Source organism: Macaca thibetana, chromosome 1 (assembly GCF_024542745.1).
Source record: "Macaca thibetana thibetana isolate TM-01 chromosome 1, ASM2454274v1, whole genome shotgun sequence".
NCBI classification, from domain to species: domain Eukaryota; kingdom Metazoa; phylum Chordata; class Mammalia; order Primates; family Cercopithecidae; genus Macaca; species Macaca thibetana.
In genome coordinates, this window is record NC_065578.1 from 30,964,249 (window position 1) to 30,984,831 (window position 20,583).

General features: G+C 47.2%; 2 protein-coding genes across 2 annotated transcripts in view; both read left to right on the forward strand.

Annotated features, from left to right (window-relative positions):
• The window catches only part of TMEM39B (transmembrane protein 39B), a 112,185-nt gene that overhangs the window by 8,162 nt on the left and 83,440 nt on the right, over positions 1–20,583 (forward strand). The window lies entirely within an intron of this gene.
• KHDRBS1 (KH RNA binding domain containing, signal transduction associated 1) overlaps positions 14,690–20,583 on the forward strand; it is a 28,464-nt gene continuing 22,570 nt past the window's right edge. Inside the window, exon 1 of the mRNA XM_050795659.1 lies at positions 14,690–15,369. Coding sequence (XP_050651616.1) covers positions 14,988–15,369 — 382 coding nt within the window. The 5' untranslated portion in view covers positions 14,690–14,987. The remainder of the gene's footprint in view (positions 15,370–20,583) is intronic.

The following is a 20,583-nucleotide window of genomic DNA, read 5'->3' on the forward strand; positions in this document are numbered from 1 at the left end:
TTTCAGCTCAGCAGTTGATTGTTAAGACTAACTTGAGATTAGGGAGAAAGGCAGGTGAGAGTTGGGCAGGCCCAACCATGAACCATGTCATTCCGCTGCTGAGAAACCTTTGAATGCCTTTCCTATGCAAACTTAAGAGGCTTATAAGAATAAAATAGGCCAGGCACAGTGGATGGCCAGGTGCAGTGGCTCACGCCTGTAATCCCAGCATTTTGGGAGGCTGAGGCAGGCAGATCACCTGAGATCAGGAGTCCGAGACCAGCCTGGCCAACATGGCAAAACCCTGTCTCTACTAAAATACAAAACTTAGCTGGGCGTGGTGGTGGGTGCCTGTAATCTCAGCTATTTGGGAGGCTGAGGCAGGAGAATCACTTGAACCCAGGAGGTGGAGGTTGCAGGGAGCCGAGATCACGCCATTGCACTCCAGCCTGGATGACAAGAGCCAAACTCTGTCTCAAAAAATAAAAAATAATAAAATAAACTTAGACTGATCTCTTTTTTAACAGGATATAAACCTCTAAGATCCAGCCAGGCTGAACTACAGGTAGGTTCTCAAACAACCAAGTTCTCTCTCCCCTCTACACCCTCTCATGTGCCCGGGTTGCACTTCTCCAGTCCTTTACCTGACTAACACCTGAGGTCCATTAAGTTCAGCCTAGATGACACCTCCTCCAGGAAGCATTCCTTAACCTGAGACTGGGTTAGGTGATCCTCCTCTGTACTCCTATAACACCTTGTATTTAATCTTATTCTTATAATTTTACCCACACTGATCTGCAATTGCCAACTTACTTATCTGTGTTCCCCCCTCCCCGTCATCAGCATCCTGAGGATAGGAACCCACATCTTACTCACCATCATATCCTTAGCCTCTAGCATACTTCTGGCACATAGTAAATGCTCAATAAGTAAATACTTGTTGCATATTTACTGTAGTAGTCTCCTAATTGGTCCTCATGCTTTCGTTTTTCTCCCAATGTCTAGACAACAGCCAGAGAAAGCTCAGCACAGCTTACATGGCCATGCAGCATTCTGACCCTACCTACCACACCCACCTCAATTCTACTTGCTTATGCTCACTGACTTCTCCAGCCATATGGCCTTTCTTTTTTTCTTAGAATTCACTCAACCAGTACCTGCCTCAGGGCAGCTGCACTTGCTGCACCTTTTGTCCAGAGAGCTCTTCCCCTAGTACGTGCCATGGCTGGCTTCTTCTCCCCCATCAGGAACCCCTGAGAGAGACCTTCCCAGACCATCCTGCTTAAAGTAGCAACCCCATCCCTTCTCAGTCACGCTACCACAGTATCTTATCGTTTTTTGTTTTTTTTTTTTTTTTTTTTTGAAATGGAGTCTTGTTCTGTCTTCCAAGCTGGAGTGCAGTGGCTTGATCTCAGCTCACTGCAACCTCGCCTCCCGGGTTCAAGCAATTCTCCTGTCTCAGCCTCCTGAGGAGCCGGGATTATAGGCACACACCACCGCGCCCGGCTAAATTTTGTATTTGTAGTAGAGATGGGGTTTCACCATGTTGGCCAGGCTGGTCTCGAACTCCTGACCTTGGGTGATCTGCCTGCCTCGGTCTCCCAAAGTGCTGGGATTATAGGTATGGGCCACTCTGCCCGGCCATTTTATCATCTTTCTAGAAATTATTTCTACCCTGTGTACTTGGTGTTTATCTGTCTCCCCTATGCAGAAAGCAGCACAAAAGCAGGAACCCTGTCTATCTTGTTTACTGCTTACCCCACACCCAGTACAATGGCTGGCAACTATTAGGTAGATATATAATAAATATTCATTGGATGAATGAATGCATGCATGCCTCATGAATGGAACAAATGCTGCCCTTGAAATAGTCACATTGGGCGCTGTGTCTATCCTTGCTCTGACAGTGCCATATTGCTCAAAGGTATTTTGGGACCTCATCTTTTAGAACTGACTTCAGGATCACTTCAAAAGTTACACAAGCTCTTAGACAAGATGGCATGAAGAAAAAAAGTTACAGAAAAAAATCAGATTCACAGCTGGGAATGGTGGCTCACATCTGTAATCCCAGCATTTTGGGAGGCTGAGGCAGAGGGTCGCTTGAGCCCAGGAGTTAAAGATTAGCCTGGTCACGGCAGTGAAACCCCATCTCTACAAAAGAAACAAATTTAAATTAACTGGGCATGATGGTACGTGCCTGTTGTCCCAGCTACTGGGGAGGCTGAAGCAGGAGGATTGCTTGAGCTCAGGAGTTTGGGGCTGTGAGCCATGATTGTGCCACTGTACTCCAGCCCGGGCAACAGAGTGAGACCTTGTCTCAAAAATAAAAAATAAATAAAATGTGTCACCTGTGTCAATATTCTGAAGAATACATTTTAGGCTCTATAGGGAATTTGCAAAGAGAAATTCAGGCACCTCTCATTCCTACGTGTAAGTTCTCCAGTGTTATGTTACTTCTAAAAGATCATCTTGTTTTACAGTGAAACTTTTTTATTTTTTTTCTGAGACAGTCTCACTCTGTTGCCCAGGCTGGAGTGTAGTGGTGTGATCTTGGCTCACTGCAACTGCCACCTCCTGGGCTTAATTGATTCCCCTGCCCTGGCCTCCCTAGTTGCTGGGATTACAGGTGCACGCCACCATGCCCAACTAATTTTTGTATTTTTAGTAGAGATGGGCTTTCACCATGTTGTTCAGGCTGGTCTCGAACTCTTGACCTCGGGTGATCTGCCTGCCTTGGCTTCCCAAAGTGCTGGGATTACAGGCGTGAGCCACCATGCCTGGCCCACAGTGAAACTTTATACACTAAGAACAGTGTTTTCACTTTTGGACTGCTTTCTCATTTTAGTGATTTTTGAAACAGTTCCATTGTGAATAATTCAATGTGTAGGAAAAAAAACAACACAATGGTATTTAGGTTAGAAGGCATGTCAGGGTCTAAATAATTGCTTCCTTCTCTCCTACAAGAATCACTCCAGCCTGACAACTTTGCTATTCCTCAAGCATCTCACAGATTCTCACCAGTTTGTGCCCCTCTTTCTGTTCTTTCCTCTGACAGAATAGACCTTCTATCCTTTACCCCAGTCCCTAGCAAAATTGTATTCTTCCTTCTAGGCCCTGCTCAAATATTTGCCTTCCAGAATTCCCACCCCATGTAAACTTCCTTCAGAATTAATTCCCTTATTTGCTGGGCATGGTGGCTCACGCCTGTAATTCCAACACTTTGAGAGGCCAAAGCGGGTGGATCACTTGAGGTCAGGAGTTCAAGACCAGCCTGGCCAACATGGCAAAACCTTGTCTCTCCTAAAAATACAAAACTTAGCCAGGCGTGGTGGCGCACGCCTGTAATCCCAGCTACTTGGGTGACTGAGGTATGATAATCACCTGAACCTGGGAAGTTAAGGTTGCGGTGAGCTGAGATCATACCACTGCACTCCAGCCTGGGCAACAGAGAGAGACTGTCCCAAAAAAAAAAAAAAAAAAAAAAAAGAATTAATTCCATCATCCCCTTACTTCCCACACCACCTAGTATAAGCACCATGAGGCCATGAGGGCAGGTGCAATGTCTGTCTTCTTCATGACTATGTCCCCAGGACTGAGCACAGTGTCTGGCATATGGTACATGTTCAAAATATATTTGTCGAATGAATGAATGCTTCTCCATTCTATTATCTTGCATATATTATTTAGGTGTTTTTTGTTTTTTTTTTTTGAGACAGAGTCTCACTCTGTCACCCAGGCTGGAGTGCAGTGGTATGATCTCAGCTCACTGCAACCTCCAGGTCCCAGGTTCAAGCAATTCTCCTGTCTCAGCCTCCTGAGTAGCTGGGCATACAGTGCCTGCCACCATGCCCAGCTAATTTTTTTTTTTTTTTTTTTGAGACGGAGTCTCGCTCTGTCGCCCGGGCTGGAGTGCAGTGGCCGGATCTCAGCTCACTGCAAGCTCCGCCTCCCAGGTTTACGCCATTCTCCTGCCTCAGCCTCCGGAGTAGCTGGGACTACAGGTGCCTGCCACCTCGCCCGGCTAGTTTTTTGTATTTTTTAGTAGAGACGGGGTTTCACGGTGTTCGCCAGGATGGTCTCGATCTCCTGACCTCGTGATCCGCCCGTCTCGGCCTCCCAAAGTGCTGGGATTACAGGCTTGAGCCACCGCGCCCGGCCCATGCCCAGCTAATTTTTGTATTTTTAGTAGAGACGGGGTTTCACCATATTGGTCAGGCTGGTCTCAAACTCCTGACCTCAGGTGATCCACCCACCTCGGCCTCCCAAAGTGCTAGGATTACAGGTGTGAACCACCGCACCCAGCCTATTATTTAGTTCTTTAAATGTCTTCCTTTCCCTCAAGACTGCCAATTTCTTCTATAGTGAGGTCCACAGCTTTATTCATCTTTTATCTCTCTGAGTCATAAAGAAGACAGAGGTGAGCCTGGGCCCAGAAGGTGGCATTTATTTTGCTAAAATTCCAAAGCTTGCTCTCAGCTCAACTAGCATCACAGCAAATTCCTTTGCTTTTATATTATCTTTGACCCCAAACTAAGCTTCTGACGTGAAAGGGTGGCCCTAAGTTCTGAATATTATCCGCCTCCCCGACCCCAGGCCTGAGCCTAACTGAGCCCAAATGTAGTGCCCCTTGGGTTTACATATCTCCAAATTGAGGGTGAACTCCCTTCTCTCCCTGGGCTCCTCTGACTGCCCTTGCAGTCTCGTCTCCCATTCCACCACCGGAATGATCTAGGACAGGATCACTATCTCAATCAAACGCTTAAAGAGGCAGGCTGGTAGCATAAACACCTGGGAAGTTAGAGGTAGTGCCATCTAAAGGCAGAAGCTAGTTATTGCTTGGAGGAGTATGAGCCCAGAGCTCCTGTACGTCCCTAGAACATCTGATGTTTCAAGAAAAACTAGAAATCCAGAGCTTTAAAAAAATGTGAAATCTCCCCATGTTTAAGTATTGGCAACTAATTCAATTTTTTCAATTAGGTAGGCCTAATTTTATTTTATTTTTTCAGACAGAGTCTCACTGTGTCACCCAGGCTGGAGTGCAATGGCACAATCTTGGCTCACTGCAACCTCTGCCTCCCAGGTTCAAGCAATTCTCTGCCTCAGCCTCCCAATTAGCTGGCATTACAGGTGCCTGCCACCACGCCCGGCTAATTTTTGGATTTTTTTATTAGAGATGGGGTTTCACCATCTTGGCCAGGCTGGTCTTGAACTCCTGACCTTGTGATCTACCCACCTCGGCCTCCCAAAGTGCTGGATTACAGGCATGAGCCACTGCACCCAGCCTAGATAGGCCTAATTTTAAAACATATGCACAGGCTAAATCTAACCTGTGAGCTGTGGTGTTCTTCACTCCTTTCAGCCTCTGATCACGTTATCTCACTGTTCTCCACTGGCACTCTATTTCCTTATCTAAGCATCAAGATTCAGACTACCTTTTGGCCTTATCTCCTGCCATCTTCCATGAGCCCCTCCCGACTCACCCAAATCTAGATCATATACTGCAACTTGCCATTCCAGGGACCCACACCAAATTTTGTAATGTTTTGTTGTCTTTGCACGTGCTGTTCCTATTGATATTCATTGAGTCAACAAATATTTACTGATTAGCCAATCCAGCCCAGCACTGTGCTGGGGACATAACCTGAAACACCAGAAACAAAGTTCCTGCTCTCATAGAGCTTACATTTGAGTTGTAGAGATGGAGGTTACTCAAATAATCACAAAGAGGTAAATTCTTGTTGGGTTTTTTTTTTTTTTTTTTTTTTTTTTTTTTTTTTTTTTTTTTTTTTTTTTTTGAGACGGGGTCTCACTCTGTCACCCAGGATGGAGTACAATAGCATGATCTCGGCTCACTGCAACCTCTACCTCCTGGGCTCAAGCAATCCTCCCACCTCAGCAAGTAGCTGGTACCACAGGCTCACATCACTACCCCCAGAGAATTTGTTTGTTTGTTTGTTTTGTTTTGGTAGAGACAGGGTTTCACCATGTTGCCCAGGCTGGTCTCAAACTCCTGAGCTCAAGTGATCCACCCACTTTGGCCTCCCAAAATGCTGGGATTACAGGCATGAGCCACCACATCCAGTCCCAAAGAGGTAAATTTAAAAGGTGCTGTTTTAGGAAAGAGCCATGAAAGCAGGTAACAAAGGGAACTAAGCCGACCTGCACTAGGGTGCCTGGACACCTTCCCTGAAGAAGTGGCAATTGACTACATCTGAAGAATATATAGGAATTACAGTAGCTAAAGAAAAGAAGAGGAGCTAAAGAAAGAAAAGACGAGGGACTAGACTGGAGTAAGGGGGACAGTGATTGGAGTTTTAGGCTAAGGAACCAGAATGGGTGTGGTCGAGAGGAAGCAGGAGTCTGGCTTATTTGAGGAACTGAAAAAGGCCAGGGCTGCTAAGCACAGGAACCAGGCAGGAGAATGGCATGAGATGAGGTAAGAAAGCCAGGTGTAGCTGGGCACAGTGGCACCTGTAGTCTCAGCTACTTGGGATGCTGAGGAAGGAGGATCATTTGAGGCCAGGAGTTGGAGACGGCAGTGAGCTATGATGGCGCCACTGCATTCCAGCCTGGGCAACACAGTGAGACTCGATCTCTATTAAAAAAAAAAAAAAAAGAAAAGAGGCCAGGCGTGGTGGCTTACGCCTGTAATCCCAGCACTTTGGGAGGCTGAGGTGGACGGATCACCTGAGGTCAGGAGTTCGAGACCAGCCTGACCAATATGGAGAAACCCTGTCTTTACTAAAAATACAAAATTGGCCGGGCATGGTGGCACATGTCTATAATCCCAGCTACTAGGGAGGCTGAGGCAGGAGAATCGCTTGAATCTGGGAGGCAGAGGTTGCGGTGAGCCGAGATTGTGCCATTGCACTCCAGCCTGGGCAACAAGAGTGAAACTCCATCTCAAAAAAAGAAAAGAGAAAAGAAAAGAAAAAAAAGAAGAGTCAGGCATGCAGGTAGGGGCAGGTCAAACATGTTAACAGGACTCAGGTCTTTATCCTAAAGGCAATAGGAAAAATATTATTCTGGCTTCTGCTTTGAAAATAGAAAAGGAGAAAAGGAGTGGAAGTAGGGGACCAGGTCAGAGGTGGCAGAAGTTCAAGAGAGACATTATGGCACTTCAGATGGAGGCAGAGGCAGGGGGGACAGAGAAATGTGGATGGGATTTTCAGTATTTATGAGGTAAGCAACAAAGGACTTAAGAATGGTTTGTATGTGGTGGGGGTAGAGCGATGAGGCAGAGGAGGGAAGTCAGAACAAGTCTCAGATATCCAGCGTGTGTAGTGAGTTAGGGATGCTGTTCCCTAAGATACAGACACTGAGAAGGAGCAGGTCAGTGGCGAAGGCAAAGGGTAGAGTGTGAATTTGTTTATTTATTTATGTATTTTGAGACGGTCTTTCTCTGTCGCCCAAGCTGGAGTGCAGTGGCGCTATTTCGGCTCACTGCAACCTCCACCTCCCAGGTTCAAGCGATTCTCCTGCCTCAGCATCCTGAGTAGCTGGGATTAAAGGCAGGTGCCACTACACCTGGCTAATTTTTGTATTTTTAGTAGAGACGGGGTTTTGCGATGTTGGCCAGGCTCGACTCAAATTTCTGACCTCAGCTGATCCACCCGCCTCAGCCCCCCCCCAAAGTGCTGAGATCACAGGCATGAGCCACTGTGCCCAGCCTATTTACTTATTTATTTTTGAAATAGAGTTTTGTTCTTGTTGCCCAGGCTGGAGGGCAATGACACGATCTTGGGTCACTGCAACCTCCACCTCCCAGGTTCAAGCAATTCTCCTGCCTCAGCCTCCCAAATAGCTGGGATTACAGGTGCCCGCCACCATGCCTGGGTAATTTTTATTTATTATTATTATTTATTATTTATTATTATTATTTTAAATGGAGTCTCATTCTGTTGCCCAGGCTGGAGTGCAATGATGCAATCTCGGCTCACTGCAACCTCCACCTCTTGGGTTCAAGCGATTCTCCTGCCTTAGCCTCCCGAGTAACTGGGACTACTGGCGCCCACCACCACACCTGGCTAATTTTTGTATTTTTGGTAGATATGGGGTTTTAATATGTTGGCCAGGCTGGTCTAAAAACTCCTGACCTCAGGTGATCTGCTTGCCTTGGCCTTCCAAAGTGCTGGGATTGCAGACGTGACCCACTGCACCTGGCAAGCAGCTCACTTTCTGGTTAGCAGGACAGGCAGAAAAAAAAAAAAAGACGATTATAATCCAAACATCACACAAGCCTCAGCAGTCTGTGGATTCAAACAAAGCTACATGAATGCTAATCATCCCAAGTTCCTGTTCTTGCCCCAGCAAAGTCTCCTCCAAGTATTTCTGGGATTTCTCTAGGGACTTTTCACACAAGGCTGTCACTGGTCACATCAGCCTTGCTCTGATCCCTTCTACCTCTACCAAAGGTGCCTACTGTGGGAAAGCCTGATGACCCTGTGGGCAGGACTCAGACTATTATGAGGCTGGCAAAGGGCAAGCCTCAAAGTGAACGACTCCTTCAATTCTGCTGGCCCTGTGTTCTCTCTCTCTCTGTGCTGGAGCAGGCTGGAGAGAGGAAAAGTTCAATGAAAGAGCTGGGTCCAGAGCAGCACTGCTAATGCCTGCAGTTTGGGTTCTACTGGGGACATGTCGAGTTTGAGGAGCCTCTGAGATATCCAAATGAGGATGTTAGGGATGCAATTGGCTTTCTGGATTTGGAATTCAGAAGTTCGAGTTAGAGATCTGAATTCCAGAGCTGTAAACATGGAGGAGGGAGTACCAGCACAGGACCAAGCTTTGCTGAATTCCCAATATTTAAATGCCCTGGCCCTCTCTCCACCTGGCCACTTCCCAAATACCCAGCTTTCCTACCTCATCTGGGCAGTTGGTCAGTCACTCCCTCCTGTGCATGCCCATGTGTGTCTGCAGCCTTCTGTTACAACACCTTTCATTCTACATGGCAACTTGATTTACATATTTGTCTCCTTGAGAGTAGGGACTTTCTCTTAATGTTGAATTTTGGTCTCCCCATCTCCTTCCCCTTCCCTCCACATATGTGGTGCCAAGTGGTGTTTAAAACTGAACAAATGAACTACACTTTTTTTTTTTTGAGACAGAGTATTGCTGTGTCACCCAGGCTGGAACGCAACGGTGTGATCTCGGCTCACTGCAATCTCCACCTCGTGTGTTCAAGCAATTCTCTGCCTCAGCCTCCTGAGTAGCTGGGATTACAGACACCCGTCACCACGCCTGACTAATATTTTGTATTTTTAGTAGAGACAGGGTTTTACCATCTTGGCTAGCCTGCTCTTGAACTCCTGACCTTGTGATCCACCCACCTCAGCCTCCCAAAGTGCTGGGATCACAGGCGTGAGCCACCGTGCCGCCTGAACTACACTCTTGGAAGACAAACTCTCCTGCCCAGGGCTGGGGCCTTTTGTCTCCTGGGAACTGGCTGTGATGCAGGAGAGGTAGATGGGGCCTGCAGATCTCCCACCTGCTGAGATCACACAGTTCAGGAGCTCTAGGCAAATTTCAATCCTTTCAGTCATTCCCTTAGTGAGTCATGTGAAAGTGAAAGTCTGCAGTAGGGTACTCAATAAATGTGTGTGGTGATCATAACAATGACCAATATTGCTTATGAAGTACCTACTAATTGCCAGCCTCTGTGCTAAGTGCTTTATAGACACTATCACCATTAACCCTAACAGCCCTGGGGCAGACATTGTTATCTCCGCTGTTTTTGTTTGTTTGTTTGTTTGTTTTGAGATAGAGTCTTGCTCTGTCACCCAGACTGGAGTGCAGTGGTGAGATCTCGGCTCACTGCAACCTCCGCCTCCGCCTCCAATTCTCCTGCCTCAGGCTCCCCAGTAGCTGGGATTACAGGTGCTTGCCACCATGCCCGGCTAATTTTTTTACTTCTAGTAGAGATGGGGCTTCACCATGTTGGCCAAGCTGGTCTCGAACTCCTGACCTCGTGATCCACCTGCCTTGGCCTCCCAAAGTGATGGGATTACAGGTGTGAGCCACCGTGCCCAGCCATCTCTGTTTCATCAAGGAGAGGGAAAAGGAGTCTGAGCTAGTGTGATAGTTAATTTAGGTGTCAACTTCACTGGATTAAGGTATACCCAGAGAACTGATAAAGCATGATTTCTGGGTGTGTCTGTGAGTGTGTTCCCAGAGGAGAGTGGCCTGTGAGTGGACTGAGTGGTACAGATCCACCCTCCATGTGGGCGGGCACCAGCTAATTGGCTAGGGCCCAGAATGAACACAAAAGGCAAAGAAGGGATTTCCTGTCTCTCTTCCTGGAGCTAGGACACTCTTCTTCTCCCGTCCCTGGACATTAGTTCTCCATGCTCTTCAGCCCTTGGACTCCAGGACTTACACCAGCAGCCCCTGGGTTCTCAGGCCTTCACCCTCTGAGAATCGCACCACTGGCTTCCTTGGTTCTGAGGATCTCAGATTTGGACCGAGCCACATGACCGGCCTTCCAGGGTCTCCAGCTTGCAGAAAGCCTCCAATGGGACTTTTCAGCCTTCATAATCATGTGAACCAATTGTCCTCACAAGTCCCCTCTCAAATGTCTATATCTATCTATATACCGTGTTTATTCTCTCTAAAGAATCCTGACTAATGTAGCAAAGCAAAACACTGTGCACAATCACCCAGTAGGTAAGAGGCAGAGCTACCAACCTCCATCTGAACCATTATGCACTGCTGCTGTACCCTATACCATAGTAACTGGATTAAGGGTACAAGAAACTTTCTCTTTTTGGAACCTCCTCCTCCCCCGAAAACAAGCCTAGCTATACTCAGTGAAAATGATACAGATCAGAAAGTAGGACTTTCAGATCCACAGCCAACATAAAGCACCCACAAATCTTCATCAGGCACTAAAGGGCATAATAATGATTACTTCTGCTTATAAGCCTTACCATCAGGAGGTTTACACTGGTATTTGTTAATATTCATAACAAGCCTTCAAGGTAGATGTCATTAGCCCACTTTATAAAAGAGGAAACTAAGTTTCAGAGGTCTTCCGAATGATACACAGTGAGGACAAGGCATTGCCGGGTTCTTTGAATTTGCCCCACTCCAACCTCAGTCTTTTCACATGGTTGCTACCTTTCAGGTGGACCTAGGGCAGCATACTGTGGTCAACACAAAATAAACTCCAGACTTCTAGGCTTTCAGGGCAGAAATTACTCTTCCCAATGCCCCGAGAAGGACCCCAAAATAGAAGGCTGCTGCATCACTTAGTGGGTACATACACTGCAACCTCAACCACTCAGGGCCTGAGATTACCTTTAGGGTTCTCACCTGGAAGAACAGCACATCTCTCCCGCTCAGCCTACTCTCAGGGAAAGCAACTAAAGATGTGGCAAGCACCCAGAAAGACTGAGGGTTATTTTTTTGTTCTGTTTCCAGTGTTTTTAAAATTGTATATAGTTATGGCTACAACATGTTTTGCTATGCATATGCAGTAACTGTTTATTCTAGTCTAGAAAGGCCATAGATACCACTACTCAGCTCCTTCTCAGACATACCTTTATCAAAGTTTTATTAGACTCAGCCCAAGGGATCTCTATTTGGGCATCTCATTACAGGGCAAGGACGCTTCAGCCATTTGTACCACCACCACTCAAGCAGGATCTTCAAGGGTGGCAGTGGAAATGAGTTGCAAGGGAACTATAAATTCTCCTTGCCCCTTCCCCACTCTTCACGCAGTTGCTCTCTCAATCCACCTATTCCTTCAAGTCTGACACTGGATTACTCCCATTCCCTGAACACATTTCCCACATTCTCATCTCTGCTCATTTATTCCACTTCTCTTCGCCTGGAACTTATTCTCCCTTGGCCAAAATCTATCTTCTGCATTGAACTCCAACAGCACTTAATTTTTTCGCTTCTTTTTTTCTTTTTGACACTGAGTCACTCTGTTGCCCAGGCTGGAGTGCAATGTGGCACGATCTCGGCTCACTGCAACCTTCACCTCCCAGGTTCAAGCGATTCTCCTGCCTCACCCTCCCAAGTAGCTGGGATTACAGGCGCATGCCACTGCGTTCGGCTTTTTTGTGTTTTTAGTAGAGATGAGGTTTCACTGTATTGACTAAGCTGGTCTTGAACTCCTGACCTCAGGTGATCCACACACTTCGGCCTCCCAAAGTGCTGGGATTACAGGAGTGGGCCACTGCACTGGCCCTTTTTTTTTTTTTTTTTTTTTTTTTTTTTTTGAGACAAGGTCTCACTCTGTCATCCAGGCTGAGTGCAGGGGGGGCAGTAGTGGCTCACTGCAGCCTCAATCTCCCAGGCTCAAGCAGCAATCTTCCCACCTCAGTCTCTCAAGTAGCTGGGACAACGGGTGCATGCCACCACACCCAGCTAATTTATTTATTATTTGTAAAGATGAGGTCTCACTATGTTGCCCAGCCTGGTCTCGAACTCCTGGATGCAAGAGATCCTCCTGCCTTGGGATTAAAGGCATGAGCCACTGCACCTGGCCTACACTTAATTTTCAACTATCTTTTTGACATTCATCACATTTCATTCATTACAAGCACTCAAAAATATTTTTTTCCTACTTGACTGAGGACAAGAGTCACTTCTTGGAACCTCAAAGTAAATGTATATATACTTTTTTTTTTTTTTTTTTTTTTTTTTTTTTTTTGTGAGGAGGAGTCTCCCTCTGTCACCCAGGCTGGAGTGCAGTAGTGTGATCTCGGCTCACTGCAGCCTCCGCCTCCCGGGTTCAAGCGATTCTCCTGCCTCAGCCTCCCGAGTAGCTGGGATTACAGGCACCCGCCACCACCCCCGGCTAGTTTCTGCATTTTTAGTAGAGGCAGGGTTTTGCCATGTTGGTCACGCTGGTCTCGAACTCCTCACTTCAGGTGATCCGCCCACCTCAGCCTCCCAAAGTGCTTGGATTACAGACATGAGCCACCGCAGCCGGCCTATATTTTATATTACATATATATAATTTATGTGGATATGTGTGTTTTGTTTTCATTTCTGTGGGTGACTTGGTAACTCCTCTCCCTTAACCCAAGAAGGCCTTTAGGTTCTCTAGTTAAAGGGTTCTAAGTTTCACATCCAAAAATCAACAGTTTCCAGGCACTCAGAAGACAATTTCCGAAGAAACTTTTTTTCCTTGTTTTTTTTGTTTGTTTTTTTGTTTTTTGAACGGAGTCTCGCTCTGTTGCCCAGGTTGGAGTGCAGTGGCGCGATCTCGGCTCACTGCTGCCTCCGCCTCCCTGGTTCGAGCAATTCTCCTGCCTCAGCCTCCCAAGTAACTGGGATTACAGGCACGCACCATCACACCCCGTTAATTTTTATATTTTTAGTAGAGACGGGGTTTCACCATGTTGGCCAGGCTGGTCTCCACCTGGCCTCAGGTGATTCGCCCACCTCGGCCTCCCAAAGTGCTGAGATCACAGGCGTGAGCCACCGAACCCGGTGGAAACTTTTTTATTGTTAGAGATGAGGTCTCATTACATTGTCCAGACTGCTCTCGAACTCCTAGCCTCAAGTAATCCTCCCATCTAGGCCTCCCAAAGTGCTGGGATTACAGGCATAAGCCACCGCACGAGGCCCCAAAGACTTTTGGAAAGTGTGGGCTCATTAGGAGAACTGATCCAGAAGAAAAAGAGATGGGAGTGAGTGCTTTAAATGGAAGAAGAAAAAAATCTGTGGAGGGAACGAAAAGTTAGAGACAGCACTAAGCTTTTGATGGTTTATGGGACAAGTAGGGACCTAACGCTCCACCTGCATATAGCACTCCAGGATGTGGAGAACGCCGTGGGAGACTGGCCATCTGGCCTTTGAGAGTAGTGGCAAGGGTCTCTTTGAGCAAGTCTGGAGTGGTAGAAGGAGCCACCCTAATGATGCAAGCAACGTGGATTAAGGATCTGGTCTCTACTCCACTTTTTGGCAGAAGAATCACTTAATTGGCAATGACAACGGCAAAACAAAACACAATTCAGAGAAAGCAGTAAAATATTTAAAAAAAAAAGCTAAAATGCTGCTTAAGATTTCCCTGACCAACAACGGCAACCGTTTTAGAACCGACTGGAAGAGATCTAATACTGGAAATACATACACTGGAAACGACTTCTTGTGTTCCCTATGTCTGGGGCCCTTTTCTTTGCTAGACTTCAGATCTCTGATCCGAGCCATCCCTCTTAGCTCATGTCCTCCAGTAGCCTTCAGAGTTTCCACCGAGCCGTCCTTTCTCAATTTCTCCCTCCAGGTTTCCCTTCCCCAACTTCCCCTCCTGCATCGGACTCTCCCTTAGCCTTCCTTTCTCCCTCCTGTCTTCCTCCCCCGGCGGTCTCAATTCTCTCTCCCTCCCCTTTCCGTGTCCCTCACGGCAGTCTCCTTTTATTTCCTTACTTCGGTGACCGCCCCCCACCCCACTTCCATCCCCACCCCACTCCCCACCCCACTCCCCACCCCACTCCCCACCCCACTCCCCACCCCACTCCCCACCCCACTCCCCACAGCCTCCCTCCGCTGCTCAGCCGTTGGAGAGGGCGTGGCCCCGTGAGTAACAGGTCTCCCGCCCCACACTCCGCGGGCCCGCGCGCAGACAAAGACATTCCACAGCTCCCGCCCCCTCCACGCACTAGGCCAGAAGAGGGAGGAGACACGTGTCCCGCTAGCGCCGAGTCACGTGGAAAAGGAAACGAACGGAGCCTGCGGCCTCCCGCGCATGCGCGTCAAGCTCTGGCCTGGCGGGCGCGGAGGGAAAGCCAGAGTCAGGAGGCGACTTCTTCGGACGCCGCGGCGGTGCGCAGGCGCCGTGGCCGGACTGGGGACTTTGTTCTCCGCGGAGAAACCCAAGGGCGGTGCCGGTGACTGGCTGCGCACGCGCGCCGCCTCATTTCCGGTGCTCTCTCTCGCTGGGTCGCTCGGGTCGGCTTCGGTCGCTACTGCTCCGGCTCTCCCACCCCCGCCAACCGCCGCTTGGGCCTCCGTCGCTGCCGCGTCGCTCTCTCGCTCCTTGGTTTCGCACATCCTCCCCGATGCAGCGTCGGGACGACCCCGCTGCGCGCATGAGCCGGTCCTCGGGCCGCAGCGGCTCCATGGACCCCTCCGGTGCCCACCCCTCGGTGCGTCAGACGCCGTCTCGGCAGCCGCCACTGCCTCACCGGTCCCGGGGAGGCGGAGGGGGGTCCCGCGGGGGCGCCCGGGCCTCGCCCGCTACGCAGCCGCCACCGCTGCTGCCGCCCTCGGCCACGGGTCCCGACGCGACAGTGGGCGGGCCAGCGCCGACCCCGCTGCTGCCCCCCTCGGCCACAGCCTCGGTGAAGATGGAGCCGGAGAACAAGTACCTGCCAGAACTTATGGCCGAGAAGGACTCGCTCGACCCATCCTTCACTCACGCCATGCAGCTGCTGACGGCAGGTAAGGGGGCCTCCTGGGTCCCTCGGCCATCCTGGGGCATGAGTGGCCCTGGCTTTGTTCCTCTCGCTTCCCGCCCCCTCGGGACCGAGGCAGTCGGGAGCTCCGGTGTCATCCTCATCTTTGGGAGCCTGGATTCCACATTCCCACCTCAACCCGGAGTGCGTGGGAGAATTTCTAGGCTGCAGTGGAGGCCCAAAGGCGACTTTGCGATCTCCTAGCGCTAACGTCTTGATGGATGGTGCTGAGCTCCCCGCCCCTTTCCCGACTCTTCCCTCCTCCCTCCTCTTGCGGCTGCCGGGCGCACAGATTCTTCCAGAAATTAACCTGTATTTCCCCCTTTCCCGAAGGGAAACCCTTTTTGATCGCGGGTGGCGATGAGCGCCTCTTCCGAGGTGTAGGAAGTGAAGACAGCCGGAGCGGGGAGGGACCGTGGGAGGAAGGGCCGAGGTGAGGTGGGGTGAGGCTGGAATACCCTGTCCAGCGCCTCGCTGTCGCTGGGGCCGAGCCGGACTTAGCGGTAACCGCAGCTTAAGTTGCTGGGAGGAAGGAGCGATTTATGGGATCGGAACTTGAGGTTTCCGAATCAGATTTCCGACTAAGGCTGATAAAGTAAGAATTGCTACTGAGCCTGAAGGTTGTCCTCTTTCATTTTACACCGTGTGTTCACTATCATGGAAGAAGGAGTGAAATAACCCTAGAGACAGTGAAATGGGACGATAGGGTCTCCCGCGTAGTTCACATAACGTTTCCCAACGAGATGGACAGAAATTGAGAGAAGTGGCATGATGCTTGTACTGAAAGACTTAGTCTTTTTGTTGCTGTTTTTTTACATTTTTGATTCAGTAGTGAAATAAATTAGAAATGAGAGTCTTTGTTCTGTAGATTAGCGCTCTTTTCTTGATCAGCACTAGCCAATCACCTAATCGCTCTGATTTTTCCCTAAAGCTGTGTGACCTTCGCTTCAAGTTAAAACATTATTTTAATAAATATTTCTTATGATACCTAAATTTTAGTAAGCAAGTAAAAATTCACATCCTTCAACACTGAATGAGTAGTTGGACTCTTTGGGAAGGTTAATATAATGGGCAGTTCATTATGAAAATATTATCTCCCTCTCTTTGTTCTCTGTCTCCCAACACTGTAAGGTAAGGGATCTTTACCAGTGTGGTGTTCATCTTTTATATGCTTTCTTAAGATAACTGTCAAAAACTATTGATCCTTAAAAGTTACTTAGAATTTTCAGCCTTCCCTCACTGCTTAACTAAGAGAGGAGTGCTCTTTATTTTTAACCTGGGCTTTCTGGATGTATTTTTTTTTTAAACCCAACTGAAATTGGAGAAGTGTGGTTGAGGTAATGTTGGTTTGGGATGTATGAATTCTTTCTAGCATGGGTAAGTGTTAGTATATGTTGAGCCTGGCTTTTAAGGTATTTCTGAATTATCTTGCGAGGGGATTGCAGTGAAGTCGCAACCCATTGTGAGGAAGTGAGACTTTGAGAAGATAGAATAGTAGTATTTAAGCTCTGGTAAGATCACATGGAAGGGGCGGGCGCGGTGGCTCATGCCTGTAATCCTAGCACTTTGGGAGGCCCAGACGGGCGGATCACGAGGCCAGGAGTTCGAAACCAGCCTGACCAACATGGTGAAACCCCCGTCTGTACTAAAAATACAAAATTAGCCTGGCGTGGTGGCGCATGCCTGTAATCCCAGCTACTTTGGAGGCTGAGGCAGGAGAATCGCTTGAACCTGGGAATCGAAGGTTGCAGGGAGCCCAGATTGCGCCATTGCACTCCAGTCTGGACAACAAGAGCTAAACTCCATCGCAAAAAAGGAGAGGAAAAAAGAACACATGGAAGAAAAATATAGCTAAGACTTAATGTTTGAGGTCTGAGCACTTTACATTAAATATTTAACCTATGAAATGAGAACTTTTATTATCCTCATTTTTACAGATGAGGAAACCAAGGCACCCAGAGATTAATAATTTGCCTAAGGTAACAAAATTAGTAAGCAGCATAACCAGGGTTTTTAGTCAGTCTACACACCTTCCCCGTTCCCTCACTGTAGTGCCTGCTGCAAATTGTACTTTAAAAGTAAGCTATAATTGGACAAAGTATTAAAATCTAGCTGGGGTGATAGGTGACCCCAAAAAAAAGTGTATTTGAAAGTATAAAAAAAAAAAAAAGACAAAACTTTGAGGGATGTAGATTTTGAATATAGACTTCTGTGTTAAGCAGATTGATATTCAGCAGCGAGGACAGTCGAATGTATTTGCAGACATAAAGATTCAGTCATCCATCTTTGTTTTCTGGAAGAGAAATAATTTACCTTATTGTGTTAATGTATTTATATACTAAGTAAAATGCTGTTATATATGTCAGTGTTCTTTTTCCTTTTTTTTTTTTTTTTTTTTTGAGACGGAGTTTCGCTCTTGTTGCCCAGGCTGGAGTGCAGTGGCGCAATCTCAGCTCACCGCAACCTCTGCCTCCCAGGTTCAAGCGATTCTCCTACCTCAGCCTCCCTAGTAGCTGGGATTACAGGCATGTGCCACCACACCCGGCTAATTTTGTATTTTTAGCAGAGACGGGGTTTCTCCATGTTGGTCAGGCTGGTCTCAAACTCCCGACTTCAGGTGATCCGCCCATCTGGGCCTCCCAAAGTGCTGGGATTACAGGCATGAGCCACTGCGCCCGGCCTCTTTTTCTACTTTCTACAATTAGTAAAATATAAGTTAGCATAAGTGACTCAAGAATAAACATTTTGAATAGATTAGCAATCTGCAAAAGATCTTGGAGGGATAATCAAAAATCCATCCTTCAGAAGGATGGAAAAAGTGGAAAACATTTTACAAAGTCTGTTGAAACTTCAAAATAGTTAATTCCTTTATTTACAATATTCTCTAGAAATACATTAAGACCTTCCCAGTTCATTCCACAGGGCTAGCAAAACCTGCTATTAAAACTGGAAAATAAGGGCCGGGCCGGTGGCTCACGCCTGTAATCCCAGCACTTTGGGAGGCTGAGGTGGGCAAATCACGAGGTCAGGAGTTCAAGACCAGCCTGGTCAACTTGGTGAAACCCCTTCTCTACTAAAAATACAAAAAATTTCCCCGGGCGTGGTAGTGGGTGCCTGTAATCCTAGCTACTTCGGAGGCTGAGGTAGGAGAATCATTTGAACTCAGTAGGCAGAGGTTGCAGTGAGCCCAGATCGCACCACTGCACTCCAGCCTGGGCAAAAGAGCGAGACTCTGTCTGAAAAAAAAAACAAAACCGAGAACACCTTTCCTAGGAATGTGCTCAAAGAAACTTATACATGAGTACTTGATTCATAAAATGGTGTGCCTTGTTCACAAAATGTTGCAACTTGTGTCACCATTCATTGGCTAATGTGATAGATTTACAACAGAAAATATTTGGCTGGGCACAGTTTCTCATGCCTGTAATCCCAGCATTTTGGGAGGCCTAGGCGGGTGGATTACCTGAGGTCAGGAGTTCGAGACCAGCCTGACCAACATGGTGAAACCCTGTCTTTACAAAAAATACAAAAATTAGCTGGGTGTGGTGGCAGGTGCCTGTAATCCTGGCTACTTGGGAGGCTGAGGCAGGAGAATCGCTGGAGGCAGAGGTTGCAGTGAGCTGAGATATAGCCAACAAGTGAAACTCAATCTCAAAAAAAAAAAAAAAAGAGAAAAGAAAAAGAAAAGAAAGTATTTGTACAGCAGTGAAAATGGATGAACTACAGGCAACAACATGGAGAAATCTCCAAAATCTAATGTTATATGAAGAAAGTACATCCCATAAGACTACATATGGTATAATACTATTTCTGTAAAACAAAGCCTAGTAAGATTAAGCAGAATATCATTAAGTATACATTTGTCTGTGATAATGCAGTTTTGTTTTTGTTTTTGTTTTTGAGACGGAGTCTTGCTCTGTCACTCAGACTGGAGTGCAGTGGCGCGATCTTGGCTCACTGCAACCTCCACCTTTCGGTTTCAAGCAATTCTGCCTCAGCCTCCCAAGTAGCTGGGATTACAGGCGCCCGCCACCATGCCCGGCTGCTTTTTGTATTTTTAGTAGAGATGGGGTTTCACCATGTTGGCCAAGCTGGTCTCGAATTCCTAACCTGGTGATCCTCCCGCTTTGGCCCTCCCACTGTACTAACACTCAGACTACCCGTGTTACAGGTGTGAGCCACCACGCCCAGACCAATGCAGGTTTTGTTTGTTTGTTTGTTTGTTTGTCTGTCTTTAACGAAACTAAATGTGCTTGTTGGCTGGGTCTGGTGGCTCATGCCTGAAATCCCAGGACTTTGGGAGGCCAAGGTGAGAGGATTGCTTGAGTCCCAGTGAGAGCTTGTCTCTACAGAAAATTTAAAAATTAGCTGAGAATGGCGGCACACACCCGTAGTCCCAGCTATTCGGTAGTCTGAGGCAGAAGGATCGCTTGAACCCAGGAGATTGGTCTTAGACTGAGGTGGAAGAATCGCTTGAACCCAGGAGGTCGAGGCTGCCTTGAGCTGAGATCGTGCCACTGCACTACAGCCTGGGCAACAGTGAGACCCTGTGTCAAAAATAAATAAATAAATGTGCTTACCATATAGTTCAACAGTTGCATTCTTGGGTATTTATTTCAGGGAAATTAAAACTCAGGTTAACACAAAACCTGTACATGAATGTTCACAGCAGCTTTATTTGTAGTAGCCAAAAACTGGAAACAAACCAAATGCCTCCAGTAGGTAAATAAACTGGCACACCCATACCATGGAATGGTGCTCTGCAGTTTAAAAAAAAAAAAAAAAAAAAGGAACTGTTAATAAATGTAGCAACTTGATTGATCACAAGAGAATTAAGCTGAGTAAAGAAAGCCAGTCTCAAAAGGTTATGTACTATATGATTTCATGAATATAACATTCTTGAAGAAATGAAATAGTGGAGATGAAGACTAGATTAGTGGTAGCCAATGGTGAGAGATGAGGGAAGACGGTGACTGGCTATCAAAGGGTAAGGATCCTCACGATGGAACTGTTCTGTATCTTGACTGTGGTGGTGGTCACATGAATCTGATTAAATTGCATAGAACTAAGCAAACAAATAAGTGCATGTAAAGTTGGTGAAATCCTAATAAAGTCAATTAATTCTTAATTTATTTTGTTTTTTTTTAATGAAACCTGTACAACAAATTTTCTTATTTTAATGTTAATTTTCTGATTGTGA